This window comes from Microcaecilia unicolor, chromosome 7 (genome assembly GCF_901765095.1).
Source record: "Microcaecilia unicolor chromosome 7, aMicUni1.1, whole genome shotgun sequence".
Classification (NCBI taxonomy): domain Eukaryota; kingdom Metazoa; phylum Chordata; class Amphibia; order Gymnophiona; family Siphonopidae; genus Microcaecilia; species Microcaecilia unicolor.
The window spans coordinates 131,795,781-131,822,453 of NC_044037.1; the positions used below are offsets into that span (position 1 = coordinate 131,795,781).

At 47.3% G+C, this 26,673-nt stretch overlaps 1 protein-coding gene across 6 annotated transcripts in view; it reads right to left on the reverse strand.

Moving 5' to 3' along the window:
* FTCD (formimidoyltransferase cyclodeaminase) overlaps positions 1 to 26,673 on the reverse strand; it is a 1,011,684-nt gene that overhangs the window by 951,704 nt on the left and 33,307 nt on the right. For 5 of the 6 annotated variants that reach the window (XM_030210600.1, XM_030210602.1, XM_030210603.1 and 2 more), the window contains exon 2: positions 22,238 to 22,341. In XM_030210600.1, coding sequence (XP_030066460.1) covers positions 22,238 to 22,291 — 54 coding nt within the window. In that variant the 5' untranslated portion in view covers positions 22,292 to 22,341. Of the gene's footprint in view, positions 1 to 22,237; positions 22,342 to 23,397; positions 23,416 to 26,673 lie in introns of those variants that run through there. The other variant, XM_030210601.1, reaches the window with a different exon arrangement.

Sequence of the window (26,673 nt, forward strand, 5' to 3'; positions counted from 1 at the left end):
TGTGGGGCCAACATGAGCAGTGTGTATTAGTTGCTGCATGCGAGGGAGGGAGGATGTTTGAGAGGCCAAATGGCATGCAGGTGAGAGAGGGAGAGACCAAATCACTTGTGGGACAGGGCAAAGTTATTCTGCCCACCCATCCTGGGCCCAGGCCCACCCAAAATTGGATGTCTGGCTACGCCCCTGGTGTCAGCACCCGCATAGCTAAGCAGCTTCATTTAGGACAACTCAATAGCTGTCCTAATAAGGCCACTTAGCTATGCGGGTGCTGGCTCTGAATATCAGGCTGGCATCTGCATAACTATTTAAAAAAATTTCTTTTTCTTTTTTTTTTTTACTAAAGCCCCCGAGCCCCCTCAAGCCCCCCTGCCATTGTTCCCATCTTTCCCTCCCCCTCTCCCAGCCCACATCAAGACCCCCGCCTCCTCCGCCTTGTAGGCAGGCCCTCCCTCCGGGCCTACCTGTATCCCTGGTGGTCAGCAGCACAGCCTTCTTGCTCCTGCCCCTTGCAGTACTGGTACATAAGTACATAAGTAGTGCCATACTGGGAAAGACCAAAGGTCCATCTAGCCCAGCATCCTGTCACCGACAGTGGCCAATCCAGGTCAAGGGCACCTGGCACGCTCCCCAAACGTAAAAACATTCCAGACAGTTATACCTAAAAATGCGGAATTTTTCCAAGTCCATTTAATAGCGGTCTATGGACTTGTCCTTTAGGAATCTATCTAACCCCTTTTTAAACTCCGTCAAGCTAACCGCCCGTACCACGTTCTCCGGCAACGAATTCCAGAGTCTACTTACACGTTGGGTGAAGAAAAATTTTCTCAGATTCGTTTTAAATTTACCACACTGTAGCTTCAACTCTTGCCCTCTAAATGGCTAAATGGTCTAAAATGGCTGCCGTGACGGCTGAGGGGAGACATGATAGAGGTATATAAAATAATGAGTGGAGTGGAACAGGTGGATGTGAAGCGTCTGTTCATGCTTTCCAAAAATGCAAGGACTAGGGGGCATGTGATGAAACTACAGTGTAGTAAATTTAAAACAAATAAGAGAAAATCTTTCTTCACCCAACGCATAATTAAACTCTGGAATTCGTTGCCGGAGAACGTGGTGAAGGTGGTTAGCTTGTTTCCTAAAGGACAAGTCCATAAACCACTACTATTCCAGGAATAACATGTATAGAATGTTTGTACATTTGGGAAGCTTGCCAGGTGCCCTTGGCCTGGATTGGCCACTGTCGTGGACAGGATGCTGGGCTCGATGGACCCTTGGTCTTTTCCCAGTGTGGCATTACTTATGTACTTATGCACTTATGTACCTCTCAAGGCAGCTCATGGTAGGGGTTACCCCTTGAAAGTAATTTAAAAAGCCTATCTTAGAGCGAAGTTTGCACAGAGCGATCTCCTTTTACAGTACTCTAATAAAGATTCTGAAAATAAGACAGTAGCAGTATTGCCTTATATGACTGGCAGTTCTAGAGTTACAGCTATAATTCGTAAGTATTGGGCAATCCTGCAAATTAATTCAGTGTTGCAGGTACGACACTTAATTGCTTATCGGAGAGGCAAAACAATTGGTGAAATGCTTTCTTACAAACGTTTGGATTATTTACAGAATCAGGATGATTTAACTGGCCATACACAATGTGGAAATTGCCAACGGTGTGCACTGACTATTGAGGGAATCCATTGGCAAGTGACAGGCAGTACTCGCTGCATTGCTACAAGAAACAATACTAACTGTAATAGCAGCAATGTAGTTTATGTAATATAATGTCCGTGCCAACTACAATATATAGGGAAATCTAGGAGACCAATAAAACAAATATTGAATGAACATAAGTCTAGAATTAATATGGCTACTTTGATGGCTCCCATTGTAAGAAACAACATGATTGGACAGACATAAAATGGCGGGTCATTGATCAAATTCAATTAGGTAAAGAGGGAGGTGATGTAGACAGTTTACTTAGTTATAAGGAGCAATGGTGGATATTCACACTGGGGACAGTTACTCCAGGAGGTTTGAATCTAGAGATAGATTGCACCGCAGCCATGTGATCATACTGAATGACATCACTGGGTAGTAGCAATTTCATTGGTGTTCAGAGGTATGTAATTTATTTATATATGACTGCTCATTGGTACAGTAGGAATTAATATGGTAGGGACCGATGCAGTACGTGTGAGCTCTTTTGTAGTCAAGGTATGTTGAAATTATATTGTATACTTTACATTTATCAAGATAGTACAATCATTCTGACTGACTGTTTCAATTTTCAGTTGAACGGACAACACCCTGAGGCAGCAATTTGGGAAACATGCTGCATGTAGGTGGAGGCGTCCACGCACTGCAAATTTTGATAACAAAGATGTGAAACAATTGTAATGGAAACTGAAGGATTTTAAAACATCTTTATATATTGAGGGTACAAGTGAAAAAAATATAAGTGGAAAGTTACAACAATAAACAATTAAGATTTCTAATGAAAAAATCATCAAGTTGTTTGAAGTGTACCTGAAGTTGTTTTTGAATGTAAAGAGAGGCAAAACAATTATTAACGATAATACAGCTGGGCTGATGACTTTCTACATTTATGACTACCTTTGCTGACATTTCAGACCAGTTAATAAGATTTACTACATTTCTGGGACCACATTCCAGAGTTTAATTACTCATTGAGTGAAGAAATATTTTCTCAGACTCATTTTAAATTTAAATTTACTACTTTGTAGCTTTGGAAAGAGTAAACAAGCGCTTCACGCCTACCCGTTCCACTCCACTCGTTATTTTATAAACTTCTATCATATCTCCCCTCAGCTGTCTTTTCTCCAAGCTGAAAAACCCTAGCTGCTTTAGGTTTTCCTCATAGGGAAGTCATCCCATCTGCTTTATCATTTTCGTCACCCTTCTCTGTACCTTTTCTAATTCCACTATATCTTTTTTCAGTTGTGGTGACCAGAACTGCACACAATATTTGAGGTGCAGTCACATCATGGAGCGATACAAAGACATTATAATATCCTCATTTTTGTTTTCCATTTGTTTCCTAATAATACCTAACATTCTATTTGCTTTCTAAGCCACCGCTGCACACTAAGCAGATGGTTTCAACGTATCGTCAATTATGACTCCGAGATCCCTTTCCTGGTTGGCGATTCCTAACGTTGAACCTTGCATTATGTATCTATAGTTCAGGTTCCTCTTTCCAACATACATCCATGCTTAAGCATATGATCTGTAATTTTGATCTTTATAATAGTCTTTACCATTTTGCCTGGCACTGCGTCAGGCTCACCGGTCTATAATTTCCGGATCACCTCTAACCTTTTTTAAAAATCGACGTTACATTGGCCACCCTCCAATCTTCCGGCACCATGCTTGATTTTAAAGATAAATTACATATTACTAACAATAGTTCTGAACAGTGGCATAGCTAGGTGGGGCCACAGGGGCCTGGGCCCCCCCCAAATGTGCTCTGGGCCCCTAGTTGGCTGGTGGGGGTCCCCAACCCCCACCAGCTGAAGACTTTGTCCAGCGCTGGTCTGCAGCAGCGCCGTCGCATTGCCTGCCCTGCTCTCTCTTCCCCTCACATCAGGCACTCTCCTTTTAGTGAAATTGAGCATGCTCAGTTTCACTAAAAGGAGCGGACGTGAGGGGAAGAGAGAACAGGGCAGGCAGTGAGGCGGCGCCGGAGACCAGCGCTGGATGAAGTCTTCAGCTGTTGGGGTTGGGGACCCCCACCAGCCAAGATGTACAGCAGTGGCAGTGGGTGGCAGGGGGGGGGGGCGGCGAGGCAGCAACCAAAATATGCTACCCCCACCTCGGGCTCTGGCCCTCTCCCTCTCAATTCTATCAGTACTCTGGGATATATATATATAACCTCCCAAACAAAGGAGGACCTACACTACTTATCTATATACCTAAAGATACCATAACAGGTTTAGTCAGCCATAATTTTACCCATGGTCTTTACACTCAATTTTTCCTAAAAAACTAAAAGATTTTTGTGTGTTATAATAGGTCACACATATATGCAGTTAGCATTAGGTAACAGGAGGGTTCAATTTACTTTTATCACACATTTGAGTGTTTTCATATCATAATGCATATGCTCGTTGGTACCAACACTTGCTTCAGCATGTATATCTACACTTACATACTACTACTACTACTACTATTTAGCATTTCTATAGCGCTACAAGGCATACGCAGCGCTGCACAAACATAGAAGAAAGACAGTCCCTGCTCAAAGAGCTTACAATCTAATAGACAAAAAATAAATAAAGTAAGCAAATCAAATCAATTAATGTGAACGGGAAGGAAGAGAGGAGGGTAGGTGGAGGCGAGTGGTTACAAGTGGTTACGAGTCAAAAGCAATGTTAAAGAGGTGGGCTTTCAGTCTAGATTTAAAGGTGGCCAAGGATGGGGCAAGACGTAGGGGCTCAGGAAGTTTATTCCAGGCGTAGGGTGCAGCGAGACAGAAGGCGTGAAGTCTGGAGTTGGCAGTAGTGGAGAAGGGAACAGATAAGAAGAATTTATCCATGGAGCGGAGTGCACGGGAAGGGGTGTAGGGAAGGACGAGTGTGGAGAGATACTGGGGAGCAGCAGAGTGAATACATTTATAGGTTAGTAGAAGAAGTTTGAACAGGATGCGAAAACGGATAGGGAGCCAGTGAAGGGTCTTGAGGAGAGGGGTAGTATGAGTAAAGCGACCCTGGTGGAAGATGAGACGGGCAGCTGATTGTGTTATTTCATGTACAATGTTATATGTTTTAAGTGATGCACTACTTTTAAGTTTATGCTTGGCTAGTATATTATTATTATTATTTTGATATGATAAAAGATAAAGTTTTTTCCATTTTTATGATATTACTTATAGTGCATATACACATAGAGGGGCATATTCGAACGGGGACGCCCATCTCTAAGGACGTCCCGGCGAAGGGGTGGGGCATCCCATATTATCGAAACAAGATAGGCGTCCATCTCTCGTTTCGATAATACAGTCGGGGACGACCAAATCTCCACATTTAGATCGATCTAAGAGATGGTCGACCTTAGATATGGGCGATCTCGGTTTTCACTGATAATGGAAACCGAGGACCCCCATCTCAAAAACGACCAAATCCAAGGCATTTGGTCGTGGGAGGAGCCAGCATTCGTAGGAACTGGTCCCCTCACATGCCAGGACACCAACCGGGCACCCTAGGGGGCACTGCAGTGGACTTCACAAATTGCTCCCAGGTGCATAGCTCCCTTACCTTGGGTGCTGAGCCCCCCCACCCCCCCAAACCCACTCCCCACAACTGTACACCCCTACCATAACCCTTAGGGATGAAGGGGGACACCTAGATGTGGGTACAGTGTGTTTCGGGTGGGTTTTGGAGGGCTCACATTTACCACCACAAGTGTAACAGGTAGGGGGGTATGGGCCTGGGTCCACCTGCCTGAAGTGCAATGCACCCACTAAAAACTGCTCCAGGGAGCTGCATACTGCTGTGATGGAGCTGGGTATGATATTTGAGGCTGGCATAGAGGCTGAAAATTTTTTTTTTTAATTTTTTTTTGGGTGGGAGGGGGTTGGTGACCACTGGGGAGTAGGGGGAGGTCATTCCCGATTCCCTCCAGTGGTCATCTGGTCAGTTCGGGCACCTTTTCGAGGATTGGTCATAAAAAAAAATGCACCAAGTAAAGTCGGCCAAATGCTCGTCAGGGATGCCCTTCTTTTTTCCATTATCAGCCGAGGATGCTCATCTCTTAAGCGCGCCCCCACCCCGCCTTTCGTACGCTGCCGACACGCCCCGGGAACTTTGGTTGTCCCCGCGACAGAATGCAGTTGAGGGCACCTAAAATCGGCTTTCGATTATGATGATTTGGGTGACCCTGAGAGAAGGACGCCCATCTGCTGATTTGTAGCGAAAGATGGGCGCCCTTCTCTTTCGAAAATGCCCGATAGTATAGTGCAATTTACCTATATCTTATAAGTTAGACCAAGTATTATTATGTTGTGTATCACACTTACTTATTTACATTATTTTATTTATTTATTTATTTATTTATTGCACTTGTATCCCACGTTTTCCCACCTTTTTGCAGGCTCAATGTGGCTTACAAAGGTCTGTTATGGCGTCGCCATTACAGGGTCAAAGATACATTTGGTGTTACAAAAGATCAAGAAAGCAGAGAGGAACTAACAAACAGTTATAGAAAGACGTCATTCAAAATCATGGTGGAGTGGTAACGTACGTGGAGGGGCATAATTGAGAGAAGACTCAATCCCCAAGAAGCACCAGCATCAGGAGGAGCGCTCCCCCTCTATCGAAGAGGTGTCAATGCGCAGATCTTCGGGTACCCCGGTACCGTCTCCTGGACCCGGGCAGCTTCCAGCACTGACGCCTACACCGGCCCCCCCAGCCTCTCCTGGCAGCGGGCCTAGACGAGTGCCTCCGAGCCATCCTCCCGGGGATCCTGGAGGGGCTGATGCGCCAGGCCTTGCCGGCACCAGGGGTGCTTGCATCCACGGTGCCGTTGATGGAAGCGCTGGCTGGCTCTGGCCCTGTGATGCGGTCTTCGACACCGGTGGAATCCCCGTCGACGTCGATGGAGGGAGCTTCGTCCCCGCCGGCGCAGGAGTCCACCTCTCAATACCATCGTCAAGGACATGGTTCCTCGGGGTCGAGACGGGCCCGGTTGCGGTCTGAGCTGAGAGAGCTCATGTCCGACACCGAGGAGGAGGCCTCATGGGAGGAGGAGGCAGACCCCAGATATTTCTCCTCCGAGGAGTCTGTGAGTCTTCCCTCCGACCCCACGCCTTCACCAGAGAGGAAGCTCTCGCCTCCAGAGAGCCTCTCCTTTGCCTCTTTTGTCAGGGATATGTCTATTAGCATTCCGTTCCCAGTGGTTACCGTGGATGAGCCGAGGGCTGAGATACTCGAGGTCCTCGACTATCCATCACCACCTAGAGAGTCTTCCACGGTACCGTTGCACAATGTCCTCAAGGAGACACTGCTTTGGAACTGGTTGAAGCCTTTATCTAATCCCACCATCCCTAAGAAAATGGAGTCCCAATACAGAGTCCACACAGACCCGGAGTTGATGCGGCCTCAGCTGCCACATGACTCAGCGGTTGTTGACTCTGCTCTCAAAAGGGCAAGGAGTTAGAGGAATACCGCCTCGGCGCCCCCAGGGCGGGAGTCTCGCACTCTGGACTTGTTTGGGAGGAAGGCCTATCATTCTTCCATGCTCGTGACTAGGATCCAATCATACCAGCTCTACACGAGCATCCACATGCGGAACAATGTGAGGCAACTGGCGGACCTGGTTGACAAGCTCCCCCCAGAGCAGTCCAGGCTCTTTCAGGAGGTGGTCAGGCAGCTGAAGGCGTGCAGAAAATTCCTGTCCAGGGGTATCTATGACACCTGTGATGTGGCATCCAGAGCCGCGGCCCAGGGTATAGTGATGCGCAGACTCGCATGGCTGCGTGCCTCTGACCTGGACAACCGCACCCAGCAAAGGCTGGCGGATGTCCCTTGCCGGGGGGATAACATTTTTGGCGAGAAGGTCGAGCAGTTGGTGGACCAACTGCACCAGCAGGAAAATGCTCTCAACAAGCTTTCCACCGGGCGCCTTCAGCATCTGCCCCCACGGGTGGACGTTTTTTCTGGACCAGGCAGGCTGCACCTTACGCTTACAGCAAGCGCAGATACAACCAGCTGGCCCGAAGGCCTCCTCAGGCACAGGGACAGTCCCAGAGCGCTCGTTCTTGTCAACAGCGTGCGCCTAAGCAGCCCCCTGCGCCTCCACAGCAAAAGCAGGGACGGGCTTTTGACTGGATCCATGGGAACATAGCCGCCATCAAAGTAGCCGTGCCGGACGGCCTGCCGGTCGGGAGGGGAGGCTGACAGTATTTCACCAAAGGTGGCCTCTCATAACCTCCGACCAGTGGGTTCTCCAAATAGTGCGGTGCGGATACACCCTAAATTTGGTCTCCACCCCACCAAATTGTCCACCGGGAGCTCAATCCTTCAGCTCCCACCACAAGCAGGTACTTGCAGAGGAACTCTCCGCCCTTCTCAGCGCCAATGTGGTCAAGCCCGTGCCACCCGGGCAGGAAGAGCATGGATTCTATTCCAGGTACTTCCTTGTGGAAAAGAAAACAGGGGGGGAAACAGGTATCTGGTGCGAGAAAAGTTCAGGATGCTTTCCTTGGGCACCCTTCTCCCCAAGAATCAGAAAGATGATTGGCTTTGTTCCCTGAATTTAAAGGATGCTTATACTCACATCCCGATACTGCCAGCTCACAGACAGTATCTGCGATTCCGTCTGGGGACACGTCACTTCCAGTATTGTGTGCTGCCCTTTGGGCTCGCCTCTGCCCCACGGGTGTTTACCAAGTGTCTTGTGGTGGTTGCGGCGTACCTGCTCAAGCTGGGGGTGCACATGTTCCCATATCTCGACGATTGGCTGGTGAAGAGCACCTCAGAGGCAGGAGCTCGTCGGTCCATACAGTGCACTATTCAACTACTGGAGCTGCTGGGGTTTGTGATAAATTACCCGATGTCCCATCTCTACCCAGTCCAGTCTCTGGAATTCATAGGAGCTCTGCTGAATTCACAGACAGCTCAGGCCTATCTTCCCAAGGCGAGGGCTCAGAACCTTCTGTCTCTTGCCTCCCAGGCCAGAGCGTCCCAGCAGATCACAGCTCGGCAGATGTTGAGACTCCTGGGCCATATGGCCTCTACAGTCCATGTGACTCCCATGGCTCGTCTTCACATGAGATCAGCTCAATGGACCCTAGCTTCCCAGTGGTGCCAGGCCACCGGGAATCTAGAAGATGCTATCCGCCTGCTCATCAATTGTCGCAATTCGTTGCGCTGGTGGACGATTCGGACCAATTTGACCCTGGGATGCCCGTTCCAAATTCCTCAGCCGCAAAAAGTGCTGACGACGGATGCATCTATCCTGGGGTGGGGAGCTCATGTCAATGGGCTCCACACCCAAGGGGTGAGGTCCCTCCAAGAACACGGTCTTCAGATCAATCTCCTGGAGCTCAGAGCGGTCTGGAATGTGCTGAAGGCCTTCAGGGATCGGCTGTCCTTCCAAATTATCCAAATTTGGACAGACAATCAGGTTGCAATGTACTACATCAACAAGCAGGGGGGCACCGGATCGCGCCCCTTGTGTCAGGAAGCCATCAGGATGTGGCGATGAGCAGGCCAGCACGGCATGCTTCTCCAGGCCACGTACTTGCCAGGCGTAAACAACAGTCTGGCCAACAGGCTGAGCAGACTCATGCAACCGCACGAGCGGTCGCTCCATTCCAAGGTGGTACGCAAGATCTTCCGAGAGTGGGGCACTCCCTCGGTGGACCTATTCGCTTCCCAGACCAATCACAAGCTGCCTCAGTTCTGTTCCAGACTTCAGGCACACGGCAGACTAGCATCGGATGCTTTTCTCCTCCATTGGGGGAAGGGCCTCCTGTATGCATATCCTCCCATACCTTTGGTGGGGAAGACCTTACTGAAGCTCAAGCAAGACCGCAGCACCATGATTCTGATTGCGTCCTTTTGGCCCCGTCAGATCTGGTTCCCTCTTCTTCTGGAGTTGTCCTCCGAAGAACCGTGGAGATTGGAGTGTTTTCCAACTCTCATTTCGCAGAACGACGGAGCGCTTCTGCACCCCAACCTCCAGTCTCTGGCTCTCACGGCCTGGATATTGAGGGCGTAGATTTTGCTTCATTGGGTCTGTCTGAGGGAGTCTCCCGTGTCTTGCTTGCCTCTAGGAAGGATTCCACTAAAAAGAGTTACTTCTTTAAGTGGAGGAGATTTGTCATTTGGTGTGAGAGCAAGGCCTTAGAACCTCGTTCTTGTCCTGCACAGAACCTGCTTGAATACCTTCTACACTTATCAGAGTCGGGTCTCAAGACCAAATCAGTAAGGAATCACCTTAGTGCAATTAGTGCTTACCATCATCGTGTTGAGGGTAAAGCCATCTCTGGAGGGCCTTTAGTCGTTCAATTTATGAGAGGCTTGCTTTTGTCAAAGCCCCCTGTCAAGCCTCCTGTAGTGTCATGGGATCTCAACGTCGTTCTCACCCAGCTGATGAAACCTCCTTTTGAGCCACTGAACTCCTGCCATCTGAAGTACTTGACCTGGAAGGTCATTTTCTTGGTGGCAGTTACTTCAGCTCGTAGAGTCAGTGAGCTTCAAGCCCTGGTAGCTCATGCTTCTTAAACTAAATTTCATCATAACAGAGTAGTCCTCCGCACTCACCCTAAGTTCCTGCCAAAGGTGGTGTCGGAGTTCCATCTTAACCAGTCAATTGTCTTGCCAACATTCTTTCCCAGACCGTATACCCGCCCTGCTGAACGTCATTTGCCCACATTGGACTGCAAGCGAGCGTTGGCCTTCTATCTGGAGCGGACACAGCCCCACAGATAGTCCACCCAATTGGTTTAATGAAGAACTGAAAGAATTAAAAACACAGGTCAAAAGATTAGAACGAGCATGGAATAAAAAAAAAAAGATGACTCCGCACTTAACGACTGGAAACAACTACAAAGAAAATACAAATACACCATTAGACAAACTAAAAGATCTTACTATAAAACTAAAATTGGACCAGACTTCAAGGATACACACAAACTCTTCCAACTCGTAAACAAACTACTAAACATCACACCAGTTACTTCCAATAACATAGACACCCCATCAGCAAACAATATTGTGAACTACTTCAAAGAGAAAATTATAAAGTTACGATTCATGATACCTATCAACACAAATGACTATGCAAACCTCCTTGAGTGCCTAGATCCAATACCTGGGGAGCATCCAGCAGACCGATCATGGACCAACTTTGACACACTCTCGATTGACGACATCTCCCAATTGCTTAGAAAATACGCCAAGTCGCAATGCAAACTAGACATCTGCCCCAGCAGCCTTATAAGATCTGCCCCTCAACAACTCAAAACAGACCTCACGAGCCACATCAACTACATGCTACAAAGTGGCCTCTTCCCAAAGGATAAAGGTAACATTCTACTTACTCCTCTACCTAAAGACGCAAAGAAAAGTGCAGATGACCTAACCAACTATCGTCCAGTAGCATCTATCCCGCTGATAACTAAACTTATGGAGGGCACAGTGACGAAACAACTTAACAAACTATCTAAAGTAGAAAGGTGTCTAAATAAACACTAAATTCTTCACGAATCTCAATCAGGATTCCGATCAAACCATAGTACCGAAACAGTACTGGTGACTCTATTAAATAAATTCAAACAAACAATTGCAACTGGCAACAACATACTCCTCTTACAATTTGACATGTCCAGTGCCTTCGACATGGTCAAACATGGAATATTACTACATATCTTAGAATACTATGGAGTGGGAAGCAACGTTCTAAACTGATTTAGAGGATTCCTGACCTCAAGATCATACCAAGTAACATCGAACGGGACTATATCCAACCCATGGATACCCGAATGCGGAGTCCCCCAAGGATCTCCCCTCTCACCAACCCTCTTGAACCTAATGATGATACCCTTAGCCAAGCTACTAGCCAATCAAAACCTCAACACATACATATATGCAGATGATGTTACGATCTACATCCCGTTCAAACATGATCTAAAGGAAATCTCCAACGAGATCAACCAAAGCTTCCAAATAATGCACTCCAGGGCGGATGCATTTCAACTAAAAGTCAATGCAGAAAAAACACAATGTCTCATACTCACCTCAGAACATAATACAAGTAAATTCACCACAATAACCACACCAAATGTCTCCCTCCCCATCTCAAATGCACTGAAAATTCTCGGAGTCACCATTGATCGAAATCTCACACTTGAAAACCACGTGAAGAACACAACTAAGAAAATGTTTTACTCCATGTGGAAACTTAAAAGAGTAAAACCTTTCTTCCCAAGATCCATCTTTCGCAACCTAGTACAATCAATGGTACTAAGCCACCTGGACTATTGCAACGCACTCTACGTTGGCTGCAAAGAACAGACCATCAAGAAACTTCAAACAGCCCAGAACACCGCAGCCAGACTCATATTTGGAAAAACAAAATATGATGTAGTGTATTTCCAAGGAGAGGTGAGCCCTTGTACTCGATGAAGGAAATCCCTCACCGGGCTGTCGGCTAAAACCCTGAGTCCTCCCTGTGCCTCCCACCGTTCCCCAGGAGTTGAGCTCCTGTGTGCGAGTAGCCAGCTACAGAGAGAACAAAGTCCAGCACAAAGTCCACAGGGTTAGACCCGGCAGCAGATAACAGCAAAACCCAGGGCAAGGCAAAGGTAGTACCAGGCAGCGGTCAAAAGCAGGTCCAGAGACAGGCAGAGGTCAGTACCAGGCAGCGGTCAAGAGCAGGTCCAGGAACAGGCAGCGGTCAGTACCAGGCATCAGTCAGAAGTAGATCCAGGAGCACTGCAACTATCCAGCGAACTGAGTAGAAGCCGAAGCACAGATGGACTGAGGGCAGAGCCTTAAATAGAGAAGGAATTAGGCTCAACATAGGGTTACCATATGGCTCCAGAAAAAGGAGGACGGATTGAGCCAGCCGGGTTTTACTTCCATTGCTTTCCATTGAAAGCAATGGAAGTAAAACCCGGCTGGCTCAATTACTTCCACTGAAAGCAATGAAAGTAAAACCCGGCTGGCTCAATCCGTCCTTCTTTTTCTGGAGCCATATGGTAACCCTAGCTCAACCAAGCACAGCTGAAAACAAGATGACAGCCCCCATCAGATATACCCTACGACCAAATAAGGGCTTCCTTCCTGAAGCTGCCACACTCCAAGATGGCTGCCCTGGCTTAATAGACCCTCTTTTAAGATGGTCGCCAAAACCTGGACTAAGCCCAAATCCAAGATGGCCGTCTGATCCTCCGGTGCCCATACTTGCAAAGACAGGGAACATGACATATGATAGTGCAAAACCCCTAAGAAAGAAACTGCACTGGCTCCCATTCAAAGAACGGATCACGTTCAAGATATGCATGATAGTTCATAAAATCATTTACGGAGACGCCCCGACCTACATGCTAGACCTTGTTGACCTACTTCCTAGAAATGCTAAAAGATCTGCCCACACATTTCTCAATCTACACATCCCCAGCTGTAAAGGACTAAAATACAAACTAACACATGTGACCAGTTTTTCCTACATGAGCACACAGCTGTGGAATGCACTACCAACAAAATTGAAAATAATTAACGAAATGACTAACTTTCGCAAATCTCTGAAAACGTATCTCTTCGACAAGGCCTACCATGAGAATTCATAGCTTAACTACAACACTTTGGTGGTTGGGAGGCAGGGCTAGTACTGGGCAGACTTCTACGGTCTGTGCCCTGACAATGGCAGATACAAATCAAGGTAAGGTATACACAAAAAGTAGCACATTTGAGTTTATCTTGTTGGGCAGACTGGATGGACCGTGCAGGTCTTTTTCTGCCGTCATCTACTATGTTACTATCCAGCTTATAATCGAAAGTGATCGCCAGCCATCTTCCGACATAAATTGGGAGATGGCCGGCGATTTCTTAAAAGCGGTGAAATTGGTATAATCGAAAGCGGCATTTTTGACAGCATCGCCGCTATTCCGTCACTTCGCCGACAAAAGTTCAAGGGGGCGTGTCGGTAGATTAGTGAAGGTGGGACATGGGCGGGCATGGGTGTGGCTACCAGATGGCCGGCTTTCGCCGATAATGGAAAAAAAAAGCGGCGTTAAGCAGTATTTCGCCTGCTTTAATTGGTCCTTTTATTTTCACGACCAAGCCTCAAAAAGGTGCCCCAACTGACCAGATGACCACTGGAGGGGAATGGGGGATGACCTCCCCATACTCCCCCAGTGGTCACCAATCCCCTTCCAAACTAAAAAAATAAAACTAAAAACCTTTTTTCCAGCCTGTATGCTAGCCTCAAATGCCGTACCCACCTCCATGACAGCAGAATGTGTTGTATCCTCCGACAGCCTTTCCCTGGTTGCGATGTGGCTCTGGGGTGAGTGTGACACCTTTTCTGTTAGGTGCCCTGCAGAGAGTCACATTAGCAATGCATTGTGGTGGGTGTAGGGTACTGGGCTCTACTCCCATGGTGCTTTTCCCCCCTGCTAACTGGGTCAGAGTGTGCCCTGTTTTGTTTCCTGTTGTAGTCCTTGCGGTAGTGGCCATTTTTGTAAGCCAGTTTTAGTTCCCTTTCCTGTGTTACCCACGTTAGAAAACGTAGTTCTTACCTTGAATGGTGCTGAAAGAGGGCATTGTACACCATTGTGCCAGCTCTGACCTACTGCTAATCTTAGTACCAGGGGACTCTTTGCCAGTGGGGCACAACCTCTGATCTGCAGTTAACTGTGAGTAAACGTGGTTATTTCAAGAAAGGATTTTTTCAGAGAGATTAGTCTTCAGGTGTGAACTGGTGTGTCAAAGTTATACAGCAGCAATAAGTCCTAGAGGCTGTATGCAGGTCCCTGGAGCAATTTTAGCGGGTGCAGTACATTTGTGGGTAGTGGGTTTGGGGGGCTCAGCTCCCAAAGTAAGGGAGCTATGCACATGGTGGGAGCTTTTCTGAAGTCCACCACAGTGACCCCTAGGGTGGCTGGTTGGTGTCCTGGCATATCAGGGGGGCCAGTGCATTAAAAATGCTGGCTCCTCCCACGGCCAAATGCTTTGAATTTGGCCGGGGTTTGAGATGGCCGACATAACTTTCCAAACCCGGCCATCTCAAACCCGGCGAACTCCACGGCACCGGTGTCGAAGACCGCATCACAGGGCCAGAGCCAGCCAGCGCTTCCATCAACGGCACCATGGGCGCAAGCACCCCTGGTGCCGGCAAGGCCTGGCGCATCAGCCCCTCCAGGATCCCCGGGAGGATGGCTCGGAGGCACTCGTCTAGGCCCGCTGCCGGGAGAGGCTGGGGGGGCCGGTGTAGGTGTCGGTGCTGGAAGCTGCCCGGGTCCAGGAGACCGTACCGGGGTACCAGAAGATCTGTGCATCGACACCTCTTCGATAGAGGGGGAGCGCTCCTCCTGATGCTGGTGCTTCTTGGGGATCGAGTCTTCTCTCGACGTCCCGGAGCTGCCAGTCCCATGCGCCGTGGGCGACCGATGACGGTGCTTCTTCGCAGCCTTCTTTCGATGCCCATCATCGACGCTCCGCGGCATGGACGAGGAGGAAGTGGAATCTCCACGCCCTCTGGGGGTCGGATCCAACAGGGTTCGGTCCCGATGGCCCCGAGCAGCGGGAGTTGCCAGGGCGGACTGCCCACGCAGTCGCTCACCGCCGCCGTCGCTGGCAGGTCGTCAGGCCAAGGGAACTTGTACTCCTGGGGTTGGTGCCATAGTCGTCGTCGAAGACGTCGACATCAGTACCGGTACCGAAGACCTGGCCGTCGACACCGATGCCGCCGAGGTCGACGTCGAAGGGCCGGTGCAAGTTCCAAAAAGACGGCCCCGAAGAACTTGCCTCACCACCTGCGTCTGCTTTCGCAAGCCGAGACACAAGGTGCACGCCTTGGAGTTATGCTCCGGGCCGAGGCACTGGAGACACCAAGTGTGAGGATCGGTCTGTGAGATCTGCCGGCCGCACCGACCACACTTTTTGAATCCGCTCGGGACCTTCGAGAACATCGACGAAAAAATCGCGTCGGCGAGGTGAAAATTGTCGATGGTGGTGGTAAAAGGGCACACCACAAATCAAAAAACGGCCGCGCGGCCACAAGGCCGCGACGAGGTGAACCAAATGGATGAAATTTGATGGAAAGGAAAGGAAAGTCCTGGTTTTTTTTTTTAAGGGTGCGCGAATGCGTGGAAAACAAAAAACAATAAAGGAAATCGCGGACTAGGCCGCAAATCGGTTTTCCGGGGCTGACACAGAGAGGGACGAAGACGCGTCTCTCTCCAGCGCGGAAAGCAAAAAAACTGAGCGGGAACGGTCGCGCACGGGCGGGAAGACGGCCGCGCATGCGTGGTGGGCGTGCCCTGCGTGCGGGACCTCCCGCGAGATTTTTTTCTTCCGGTTTGAGGGCTGCCGTAGACGTCAACCCAGTCGTGTGAACAAGTAGCCTGCTTGTCCTCAGAGAATACGGGTTTCCCCGCCCCTTCGCGGGGCCGTCCTGCGAGGACGCCCTCAGGAAAACTTGGGCGCCCTGTTCGATTATGCCCCTCCACGTCACACACATACATTGAAGAAACACCCATGCCCCTCCCATGCTCCACCCACATGTATGCCCCCCTTGCAGTTATGCGCTGTGGAACTTACATACTTCCTGTGGTCCCAAACCAACAAATTTTGTGTGTACCCCTTGCACCCAGCTTCCTGAGCTTACACCAGGTAGCCGCCTAGGTGTGCAGATAAGGGAGGTTACAAATACCACACTATCTCTGAGGCCCCGACGCTCAAAAGCAAATGCGGGTGCTAGAGGCCATTATCGCTAGACCAGCACCAGCATTTCCTAGCATACAATGCTTAGAGACGGTGAGCGCATGAAACAACAAGCTGTCCAGCACTGAACACAAACAGCATGCAAATGCATGCTAAACACCTCATTTACTATTTCTCCCCAATGCTCAGCAGGCAGCGTGCCAAACAAGGGCACTCCTCCTGTGGCAAATCCTATGCCAGCCTGGAGCTGGCATTAGGGTTGTTCCAAGCAGTGTAGGAATAGGGAAGACCGCTGTCACAACCCTGGTGATCCAGTGGAACCTAGGCCCCCCCCCAAAACACATAAGAGCCTGGAATGCTAGTCCCTCCTCCTTCTAGATGATAGGAGGGGGTTGGGGGGGGTCTATGTTCCACTGTTAGACCACCAGGGCTAGCCTGTGGTGTGGGGAGTGGGAGGTCAGGTTGGGGTCCTGAGTAAGTGTCCCAGTGAACCAACAGGGTTGTATGTAATTTTGGGGGGGAGTTTATATCTTTGGGGGCTGGTGGGCTGGGGTCCATCGGACCTCCAGGCTCTTACATGTTTGGGGGGATGGGGGCGGTCTGGGGTCCAGCAGGGCTTTAGGTTTAACAGGTCTGAGCTGTGCTCCTGCGGGAGAAAAGCCCGGACCTATCAAACCTCTTCTGTGGCAGGATTGTGCCTGGGCTCTTGAGTGCATGCCCAGGCACAATCCTCCCACAGAAGTCCCTAATTATCAATGCTAACAACGTGCCTAAATTTGCATGTTATTAGCACTGATCATAAGGGAGATCTTTCCCCATGCTGTTCCGGCAGTATTTTTACAACGCTGTTCAGAACAGCGCAGGGAACTGAGCATTGTGGCATCACTGTTTTCTGTTCACAGTCAATTCATAAGCACATAAGCATTGCCATACTGGGACAGACCGAAGGTCCATCAAGCCCAGTATTCTGTTTCCAACCGTAGCTAATCCAGGTCACAAGTACCTGGCAAGATCCCAGAACAACCAAACAGATTTTATGCTGCTTATCCCAGAATATGCAGTGAATTTTCCCAAGTCCATCTTATTAATGGCTTAAGGACTTTTCTTTTAGGAAATTATCCAAACTTTTTTAAAACCCTGCTAAGCCAACTGCTTTTACCTCATTCTCTATCAATGAATTCCAGAGTTTAATTACTCGTTGAGTGAAGAAATATTTTCTCCAATTAGTTTTAAATTTACTACTTAGTAGCTTCTTTGCATGCCCCCTAGTCCTGGTATTTTTGGAAAGCGTAAATAAGTGATTCACATCTACCTGTTCCACTCTACTCAGTATTTTATAAACCTCTATCATATCTCCCCTCAGCCGTCTCTTCTCCAACCTGAAGAGCCCTAGCAGCTTTAGCCTTTCCTCATAGGGAAGTCGTCCCATCCCCTTGATCATTTTCATCGCCCTTCTCTGTACCTTATCGAATTCCACTATATCTTTTTTGAGATGCGGTGAGCAGAACTGCACATAGTATTCCTACAACCACCCCCCTCCCCTCCCCTTACAGATACACCACTATCTCTTACAGAATCTGCATGCAAGGTCTGTATGCCTAATTATCTCTGTTCTCTCTGTACACAAACCTCCTAGTGTGTACACAAACCTACCCCCCCCTTCTTTTCTTACAGCCCTGATACCGAGATTTACTAGCTAAGAAACATTTGAAGAATTAGATACACTGTTCTTTCTCTACTTGTTCAACTCTGCTAAACTCTTGCTTTAGTCAGACCTCTACACAGAACAACCTTTTTTTCCAGAAAGACAATAGTCATTAAACCCCCCACCCCCTCCCTCTTTTGAGTAGCAGGGAATCCCTTATACAAACACACGCGCGCGCGCGCACACACACACACACTGATAGCAGAATGTTTCTCTGTAGGGCACCTTGGGAGGAAAACAAATGTAACATACATATAGAAGGAATAGTCCAGTGATGTGGAATTTTCGGAGAACGCTGACTGCAAACTGGTTGATTTCTCTGTCTTTTATAAGATGGTGTATTTCTGTCTTTTCACATAGCTGAAAAAGTGCATGTGTACTTTCATTTTGAAAACTGATACAAAGTGTGCATGTAAAAAGGTTAGGTCTTTTTCCTAACATGAAAAATTTTGGAAAATTCCCTATAATTACTAATAGGTCCTTTTACTAAGCTGCAGTATCAAATGGCCTTAGCGCGCCCATCTGCGGGCATTCTTGTGCACTAAGGCCATTTTTACCACAGCAGTAAAGAATTTTCTATTTATTTCATTAATGCCCATTCGCTAAAGTTTCCATTAGTGAACCACCATTTTTAAAAATTACCACATAAGCACTTCCTGCCACCTATTTTGCAGGCAGTAAGGGCTGCACTAACCAGTTAGCATGCAGTAATGTAGATGCACTAACTGGTTAGCGCAGGAATGTCCATTCTCCACCCCTGACACAATCCATTAAAAAAAATTCCAAATAAATACTTACTGTGTGGTTAGCGCATGCATATACTTAAACTAATGTGTGATGCTTTAGCATGTCCCATATTATACCATTTTTGCTGTCTTAGCACCTAATGCAGCTTAGTAATGACCCCTAAATTAACAGTAAAAGTTGCTACTATTCGTTACTAGTAAAAAAAGGCCCGTTTCTGGAGCCAATGAAACGGGCATTAGCAAGGCTTTCCTCTGGCCCCCCCCCCCCCCCCCCACCCAATGCACCTTCGTTGTTAGTGACGGCATTGTGCCGCCGGGGTCGCCGTCGATGTGTGACTCTGGCCCCCCACCCAACGCACCTTTGTCGTCAGTGACGCCATTGCGCCGCCCTGGCCGCCGTCAATGTGAGTGAATTGCTCCGCCCTCAACGTCATAACGTTTGACGCGAGGGCGGGGCCCCGAGACTGTGTTTTTCGTGGCTTCAGAGCTTCGAACTTACGAACCTTGGCTTCAATGACGTCAGACAATAGAACGTTGAGGGTGAGTTTTATATATATAGATATTCAGTCTCTGCCATTGTCAGCCACTGAAAGCCAATGGCATAGCCAAGGGTGGGTCTGGGTAAGCAAGAGCCCACCCACTTTGGGTTGAGCTTCACCCAGCAGCCAGGCACCCTTGTTGCAGCTGGCAGGGATCCCCAAGCCCTGCCAGCTAAAGACATCTCCAAAAACACCCTAACTCCCTCCAGCACATTGCAGTCTAGAGCAGCTTTAGTAAGCCACCCCAGCACATGGTCAGTTTTGTGCATGTATGAAAACTGAGCATGTGCTGGGTGCAACCCACTGAGCTGTGCTGTGGGATATCTTCGCAAACATCTTCAGCTGGCAGGGCTTCAGGATCCCTGACAGCTCACATATTTGATATTTCAGTTTTGTGTGACAACAAAAAAAACATGGGCATGAACATCTGTCTGGCATCATTTTCAAAAAATGGCCACACAGATATCCTTGCAGAACAGAGGAGGAGCCGGTAGTTACTGCAGTGGACTGTAAACCAAGGCATACAGGTTCAAACCCCACTGTCTTATTTTTTTTTTTTTTGTAAATGTGATACCTTCAGGACCTGAAAAATACCTACTGTACCTGAATGTACACCACTTCAATAGTCTTCAGGCTTGCAAGTGTCATTTGTACAGTAGGTATTTTTCTGCCTCTGGAAGGCAGCATTTTTTTTTTTACTTGGACGTGACTGATACAGGTCTAGACAAAAATGTCCTTTTTAGACATGGGCATTTCTTCCCATTTGAAAATCCCTGTTGGGTATCCTACTTTAAGGCCCTCCTTAGTTCTACTCAAAACATGCCAACAACACACCCCTTGCAATCTGGATGAACTGCAGTGTGAAAGGTCCAACTTCTGACTTTCTAAAACCAGGATTTGGACATTTTTAGCAGATGGACTTTTTTTTAGGTATTATAAGACATCCACCTGCTTTGACAATAAGCACCATAGCCAGTCGAGTTTTCAGGACTTCCACAGTAAATTTTTATGCATTGGAGACTCTGTATCCTATATTATAAAAAGCACCTCCAACATTCTGAGGCTGGCAGCGTGGACAAAAAGCTTGAAGCGTTCGTGCTCCTGTCCTGTATCCATGACATCTCCCACAGCAGCGCGAGTCAACCGCAAGACTCCCTAGCTCACGAGCCGCTCTCTCCTATGTCGCCTCCAGCCCTTCACGCGCCAACGCAAACCCACCCAGGAGCGCGAGTCAATCAACCTGCAGCCCACTCCGAAACAAACCCCGAGGATAAACCACCAGATCGCTCGCCCAAACCGCTGCAAGTGAAAACCGGACAGTTCAAACGCCCAGCAGCGCGAGTCCTCCTGCAGCATGCCCCGCCAAACATCGGTAAGGAAAAGCCAACCAGCCCACCTGCTGCCACTCAAAAACAGAACACACAGAAAAAAGATTCACAACTGGAAACACAATTACTGACTCAGACACGCACTCATGCAACAACTAAAACCTCCCCCACCCTCAGAGACACACACAATGATAAAGCATTGAACTTAACAATCAACTACTCCTGGCACTGTCAGACACACACACACACAAACACAATAACTCACTCACATACACAGGGGAGAGGGAGATGGGGACGGCACACACAGAAAAAAGAATCATAACTGGAACACAATTACTGACACACACACACACACACACTCATGCAACATCTAAAACCTCGACCCCCCCCTCTGTCATTCTGACAGATTAAAAACATGTAACACCCTGTCACAAAACCTCCCCTGTCTCACACATACACACATGATCTCTCTGTGACACACAACACACACAGTTCACTCCCCACCCCACACACACACACAATTACTGACTCACATACACACACTCATGCAACATCTAAAACCTCGCCCCCCCCCCCCCCCCCCCCCCTCTGTCATTCAGACAGATTAAAAAAATTCCAGGAAAGAAATACCTTGCTAGCGCCCGTTTCATTGCTCTCAGAAACGGGCCTTTTTTACTAGTATGCAAATATATTTCATGTATATTCATCCTGAAAACATGAATGGCTGTGGGGTCCCAAAGACAAACTTGGAAGGCCTTGTTCTAGCACAACCATCACAATGATTCTTCTCAGCCAGAGGCCACTGAGGTTCTTTCCAGGACCTGGTATACATTCATCCTTATTGTGGCAACTAGTTGCCACCATTGTATGATGGATGGGATTCCTTCCTCTTAACCTAAGGCTGTATAAGCTACCTCAACAACTTCCTCCACCTTTCTCCACCCAAAGAGCAGAGGCAAGTAGAACAGCTGAGTTTTAGTACTCAGATACATGGACTTTGCCTTAAAAAAATAAGCATTAACTCTCTCTTAAATCCTGAGAATGGATTTCACTGGTGAGTACTTGAGGTATTTTACAATTTTTTTTGTGAAACGTATTACTGGGAGGGAGAATTATTTGTAATTGTATGATGATGCTTATTGGTCTCCCCAAGTCAAAGTACTGGATGGATAGGCCATATTATACATTTTGAATCATTATTGTATCAGTTACTTTATATTATTTGCATTGTTTTATATTTAATATAAACCATTTTGGGTCCCCTTTTGGGGAAAGAAAGATGGATTACAAATAGAAACAGAAACACAGAGCAGACTATAAAAGAACCACTAGGCCGTTTCCCATACTCATCAGTGCCAATTAAGCCCCCCCTCCCCCCCCCCCCCCCCCCCCCCCCCATAAACGAACAGCTTTCCATGCCTTCATGAACTAGACCCATACAGACATCTTTTTCTGGTGTGTGCTATTTACCGCCATTAAATAGTTATAACTTATATATAAAAAAAAGCACATTTACCTCTTTATTCCTTCCTTCTGAAAAATTGGGGACACATTCCACCAGTTTGGCCATTGTGCAGTTTTTTCTTGGTAGGTCTCTTTTCCTTGCTCTGGAAGTATGCTCTGTAGGAAAGTAGCTGTTAAGAAACTAGTCTGTTGTTCTCATAAACCCCTTCCCCACGCTCCCTCTTGCCTGCTCTTTCTATCTGTAAGCAGGTTTCTCATTAACTACCCTTTCTACCAGCCAGGAACTTGCACCTACTGTCAACTGACACACAAAGTAGGGCAGAGGGAAAGAGATTGGCTAGTGCATTCTGTTTACCCCCTTTCTTTCCTCCTCTGTCACCTGTGCAGCTCACTTCTCAGTCTCCACTGGTGTTAACACCAGTGCCTAACCGCGTACTACATCTGTGGTTTATGGGCCATAGGGTCACCAACAATTTCATGTCATAAGATGTAGACTTGACTATACTGATTTTATTCTATCGTATGCATAGAGATGTACTGGTGCTGTTAAGGAAATTAAAAAAAAAATGTAAGGTTGCCACCTCAACTGAATTGTATTCAATCTTTCATTTTACCCCTTTGCATGCATACAATAGGCTAATCAGGAATCACATCCATAACTAGAGTTCTCCTTAAATATTTATAGCCACATCATCATTTGATGATTAGCAAAATTATCCACTGCATAACAATTTATTTATTTTATTTATAACATTTATACCCCACATTTTCCCTTTCCCACCCATTAGCAGGCTCAATGTGGCTTACCTCAAACTGTAGAGGCAATCGCCAATCCGGTAAATAAACAAATAAATAATATACTCTTAATTGATTTGTGTATTCTTGTCTGTCTTTATTTAGATTTAGCTCACATATTTTTCAATGGTAACTCAAAATGTAAGTTATAATTCAGGTATGATGGTATTTTCTGTCCATGGAGGACTTACATTCTAAGTTTGTATCTGAGGTAACTGAGGGTTAAGTGACTTGCCTAAGATCACAAGGAACAGCAGTGGGATTTGGTTGTCACCTTGGTTTGTCACCTAGGTGCTCTAACCTGTTATGATTCTACTGAGACAGGCAGGGGAATGACTGGGACTCGCTTCGGATTGGCCTGATTGAGCTGACGTCTGAAGCAGCAGATGTCAGAAGTCAGACCTTATTTAAACTTACCTCTCCCTACAGTGGACGCTCTAGCATTATTTCCTCTCAGCTGAGCTCTGGTTCTCTTGCTTACTCTGTGCTCATGGCACAGTGTGTATTCTTTGGAGTTTGCTTCCTCTTCTCTTTGTTTGTGGTCTCTGTGTGTGCTGGTTGTAACCAGCGTTTCCTTGATAGATTCACTGCAGCACAGCTGGGTCTGTTGTCTCTCCTTTGCCTCGTTTCTCCCTGCCTGGCTGTGGTGTTGATTTGTCCAAGGTAAGCTCATCTCTGCTTTGTTTGTTTAGTTTCCCTCTACTCTGCTTTAATCCTTTATGTGCAGTGCTTGGTATTTGTCTTTTCTGAGACCTGCCTCCTTTTAGGAAGCCTTTCTGTCTGTGGTAAGCTCGTTCCTGCTTTGTTTGTTTAAGCTTCCCTCTACTCTGCTTTAACCCTTTATGTGCCGTGCTTGGTATTTGTCTTTCGTGAGCCCTGCCTCTTTTAGGCAGCCTTTTTCTGCTGTTTGCTTTTACCCTTTCTGTTCTCTTGTGCGCCCTGCTTCTTTCCTGTCCTTATGTTTGAAAGCAGCCTTTCTTTGTAGTCGACTTTTGCTTGTTATTTTGCTGTGGGCTCTGGCCCTTTTCTTGTGTGTGTATTTGAAGGCAGTCCTTTCCTCTGTTCTGCTTTTACTCTGGGTGTCCTGTGTTTGTTATTTGACTTTGGGGAGTTCTGTCCTCCTTTTCTGCTGTAGTTAGTTAGAAACTGCCTTTTCTTTCTGTCCACTTCTGCCCTTGGTGTACTGTGTTTGATTTGGCCCTGGTGGGTCCTGGTACTCCTCCACCTGGGGAATTCTAGCAGCCTTTTCCTTCAGTCTGTTTTTCCTGCTCAGCCATTTCTGTAGAGCTTCGTTCTTTTAGGTTACGAGTCTATAGTGTCCTGCTCTGACCCTGGCTTTCCCTTTTTCCCTGTGGGCTCTGCCCTCCGCTACCTCGGTTACTGTGTAGCCTTTGTTTGTATTCTCTCCCTCTGGTTGTAGTCTGTATCTGCCAGTTTGGTCTGTCACCCTTCCCTTTGTGTCACTGCCTGGTGCTGTGTGCGCTGCTTCAGCTCCAGTCCCTTCTGGGACCCCTCGTTGTTCTTTTCCCTTCCCTAATGTATGATTCAGTTCCAGTTCGGCCTTGCGGCCCGTACGCTTGGACTCTGTATAAGTGGGTTCCCGATCGGCCTTACAGCCTGCCTGAGTGGTCAATTTCGCTTTTCTGGTGGTGCTTGTTGATTTTCCTGAGTGTGCGGGACTTTGCATAGCGCCAGGTTGGTCTACCATAGGCCTTGGCCAAGGTCCTTCCTAAACCTCGGCCTGGGCACAAGGGCTCACAATCAGATTAACATAACCACTAGGCTACTCCTCCACTTTTGACTAAATTGTCAATTCTGGTATAAATATTCAGCTGGCAGTGGTGAGCATTTTGCTGAACAGCACTGGCGTTATTTCCAGAAATGTAATGCAGGGCTATGTCCGGGCTTCAGCACTGAATATCCGGTTTATGTTGATATTTAGAATTTAACCAGCCATGGGTTGCCGCATAAAGATAGGACTGTGTTTTATGCAGTCAAATTTATGTGGCTACCCTGGCCAGTTGTGCTGAATATCAGCATTTAATTGGTCAAGTACTGATACCACCCCTGGAACACCCCAAAATAGCTGGTTTTCACTTAGGAGCTAACCACTAAACTTCAGAAGCAATAACTGATTAAGTGCCACTGAAAATTAGCAATAAGCCCCAAACAAGTGATTTAACTGGTCACTGTGCATTTTTGGCTGGTTAGATCGTTTTGAATATTGACCAATCTGTGGATCCTAGATGTCGAAGTACACAGGCAATTATGTTGTGGCAGTTTTATAAAAGCAGCATTTGAATCTTTGTGTCTTTATAAAATTATCCCATGGGAATCACATGATGCTCTGAGTGGAGTTGACACGTTGCCTCCAAGGGCTCCCTGCTCTAAACCTTTTATTTTGGAGGTCTAACTTGCTCCAGATGGCTTTCTCGCCTTTTCTCTGAGTAGCAGAACTGTATGAACAGATTTTTTTACCACTTCTCAATACCGTATGGCTACAAAATCTATTTGGAGGGAGAAGGATAATCTCCACACCACAGATAATAAAATGGTGGCCTTGCCAAGTCCCGCAAAGTTGTCATTTACAAAAAATGAGTTGGAACAACTCACAGCAGTAGTCTACTGGGCGTTAACTCTTCAACTAAATCAGATATCCGGCAGGCTTCTGCATTTTGAAACAACGTTGGCAGAGGTGTCTAAAAAGGACCAGTGAGCTGGAGCAGCAAGTATCTAATGTGGAGGACATCTCTACTGAAGTGACATCGCAGGTAACATGGCTGCAGGAGCAGCTCCGCAATCAGGCCATCAAGCTAGATGACCTTGAGAACCGCTCCAGGCGTAATAATGTCCGTTTTATGGGTTTGCTGGAGAGCATTCCTAACCAACAACTCCCTCAGAGCCTTGAAACATGGCTCGTTGCACGTTATCCACAGTTAGCTGACCTGGGACAGATCTACATAGGGTCGGCCGCAGACTAGTCTAGATGCGGAATGGGTGTTTGATCAAGTGCATTCGTCCTTCCTATTTCACACCTTGCGCTATGTTGGTATACAGAATTGGTTTCTGCTTGTAATTTCAATGCTATATTTAGATCCACAGGCTGCGTTATTGGTGAACGGAGCGCACCCCCTCCTTTTCTATTCAACGGGGCATGCATCAGGGGTGTCCTCTGTCTCCCTTATTGTATTTGCTTTCTTTAGAGCCCCTGTTGTGTGCGCACTGTCATTCGGAAGAGGTGGCTGGTATTCGGGTATGTGAGCAGACGATTTAAGTATTGGCCTACGTAGATGATCTGCTGTTGGTTTTGAGGGAACCACAGCACTCTTTATGTTCGGGGTCCAAGGCAGCAGTACCTTCAGGGACCCAAGGCTGCGTACTTGAAATAAATTGAGTCTACAAAGTAATAAATCAAATTAAGCTGACTTTATTTAGTATTACAAAAAAGCAAATAAAAGAAAGGGTTAAAAGATCTTGAGAAGGAAAAAATAAGCTTTGTTCTCAAGGAAGTATTACAAGCACTTACTAAGTTAGGAATCCGGAAGCAATGCTCGGTTCCTATTACTACGCAGTTACATATATACTGAATTTTTGCTTCCGCATACGTGCATCCTGTGCACTATCTCCTCTAATCCTGTTCAAGCCAGCTCTGTGTCAGTGCCTTGTACATTCCTTTGTTCTGAGATCAAAATT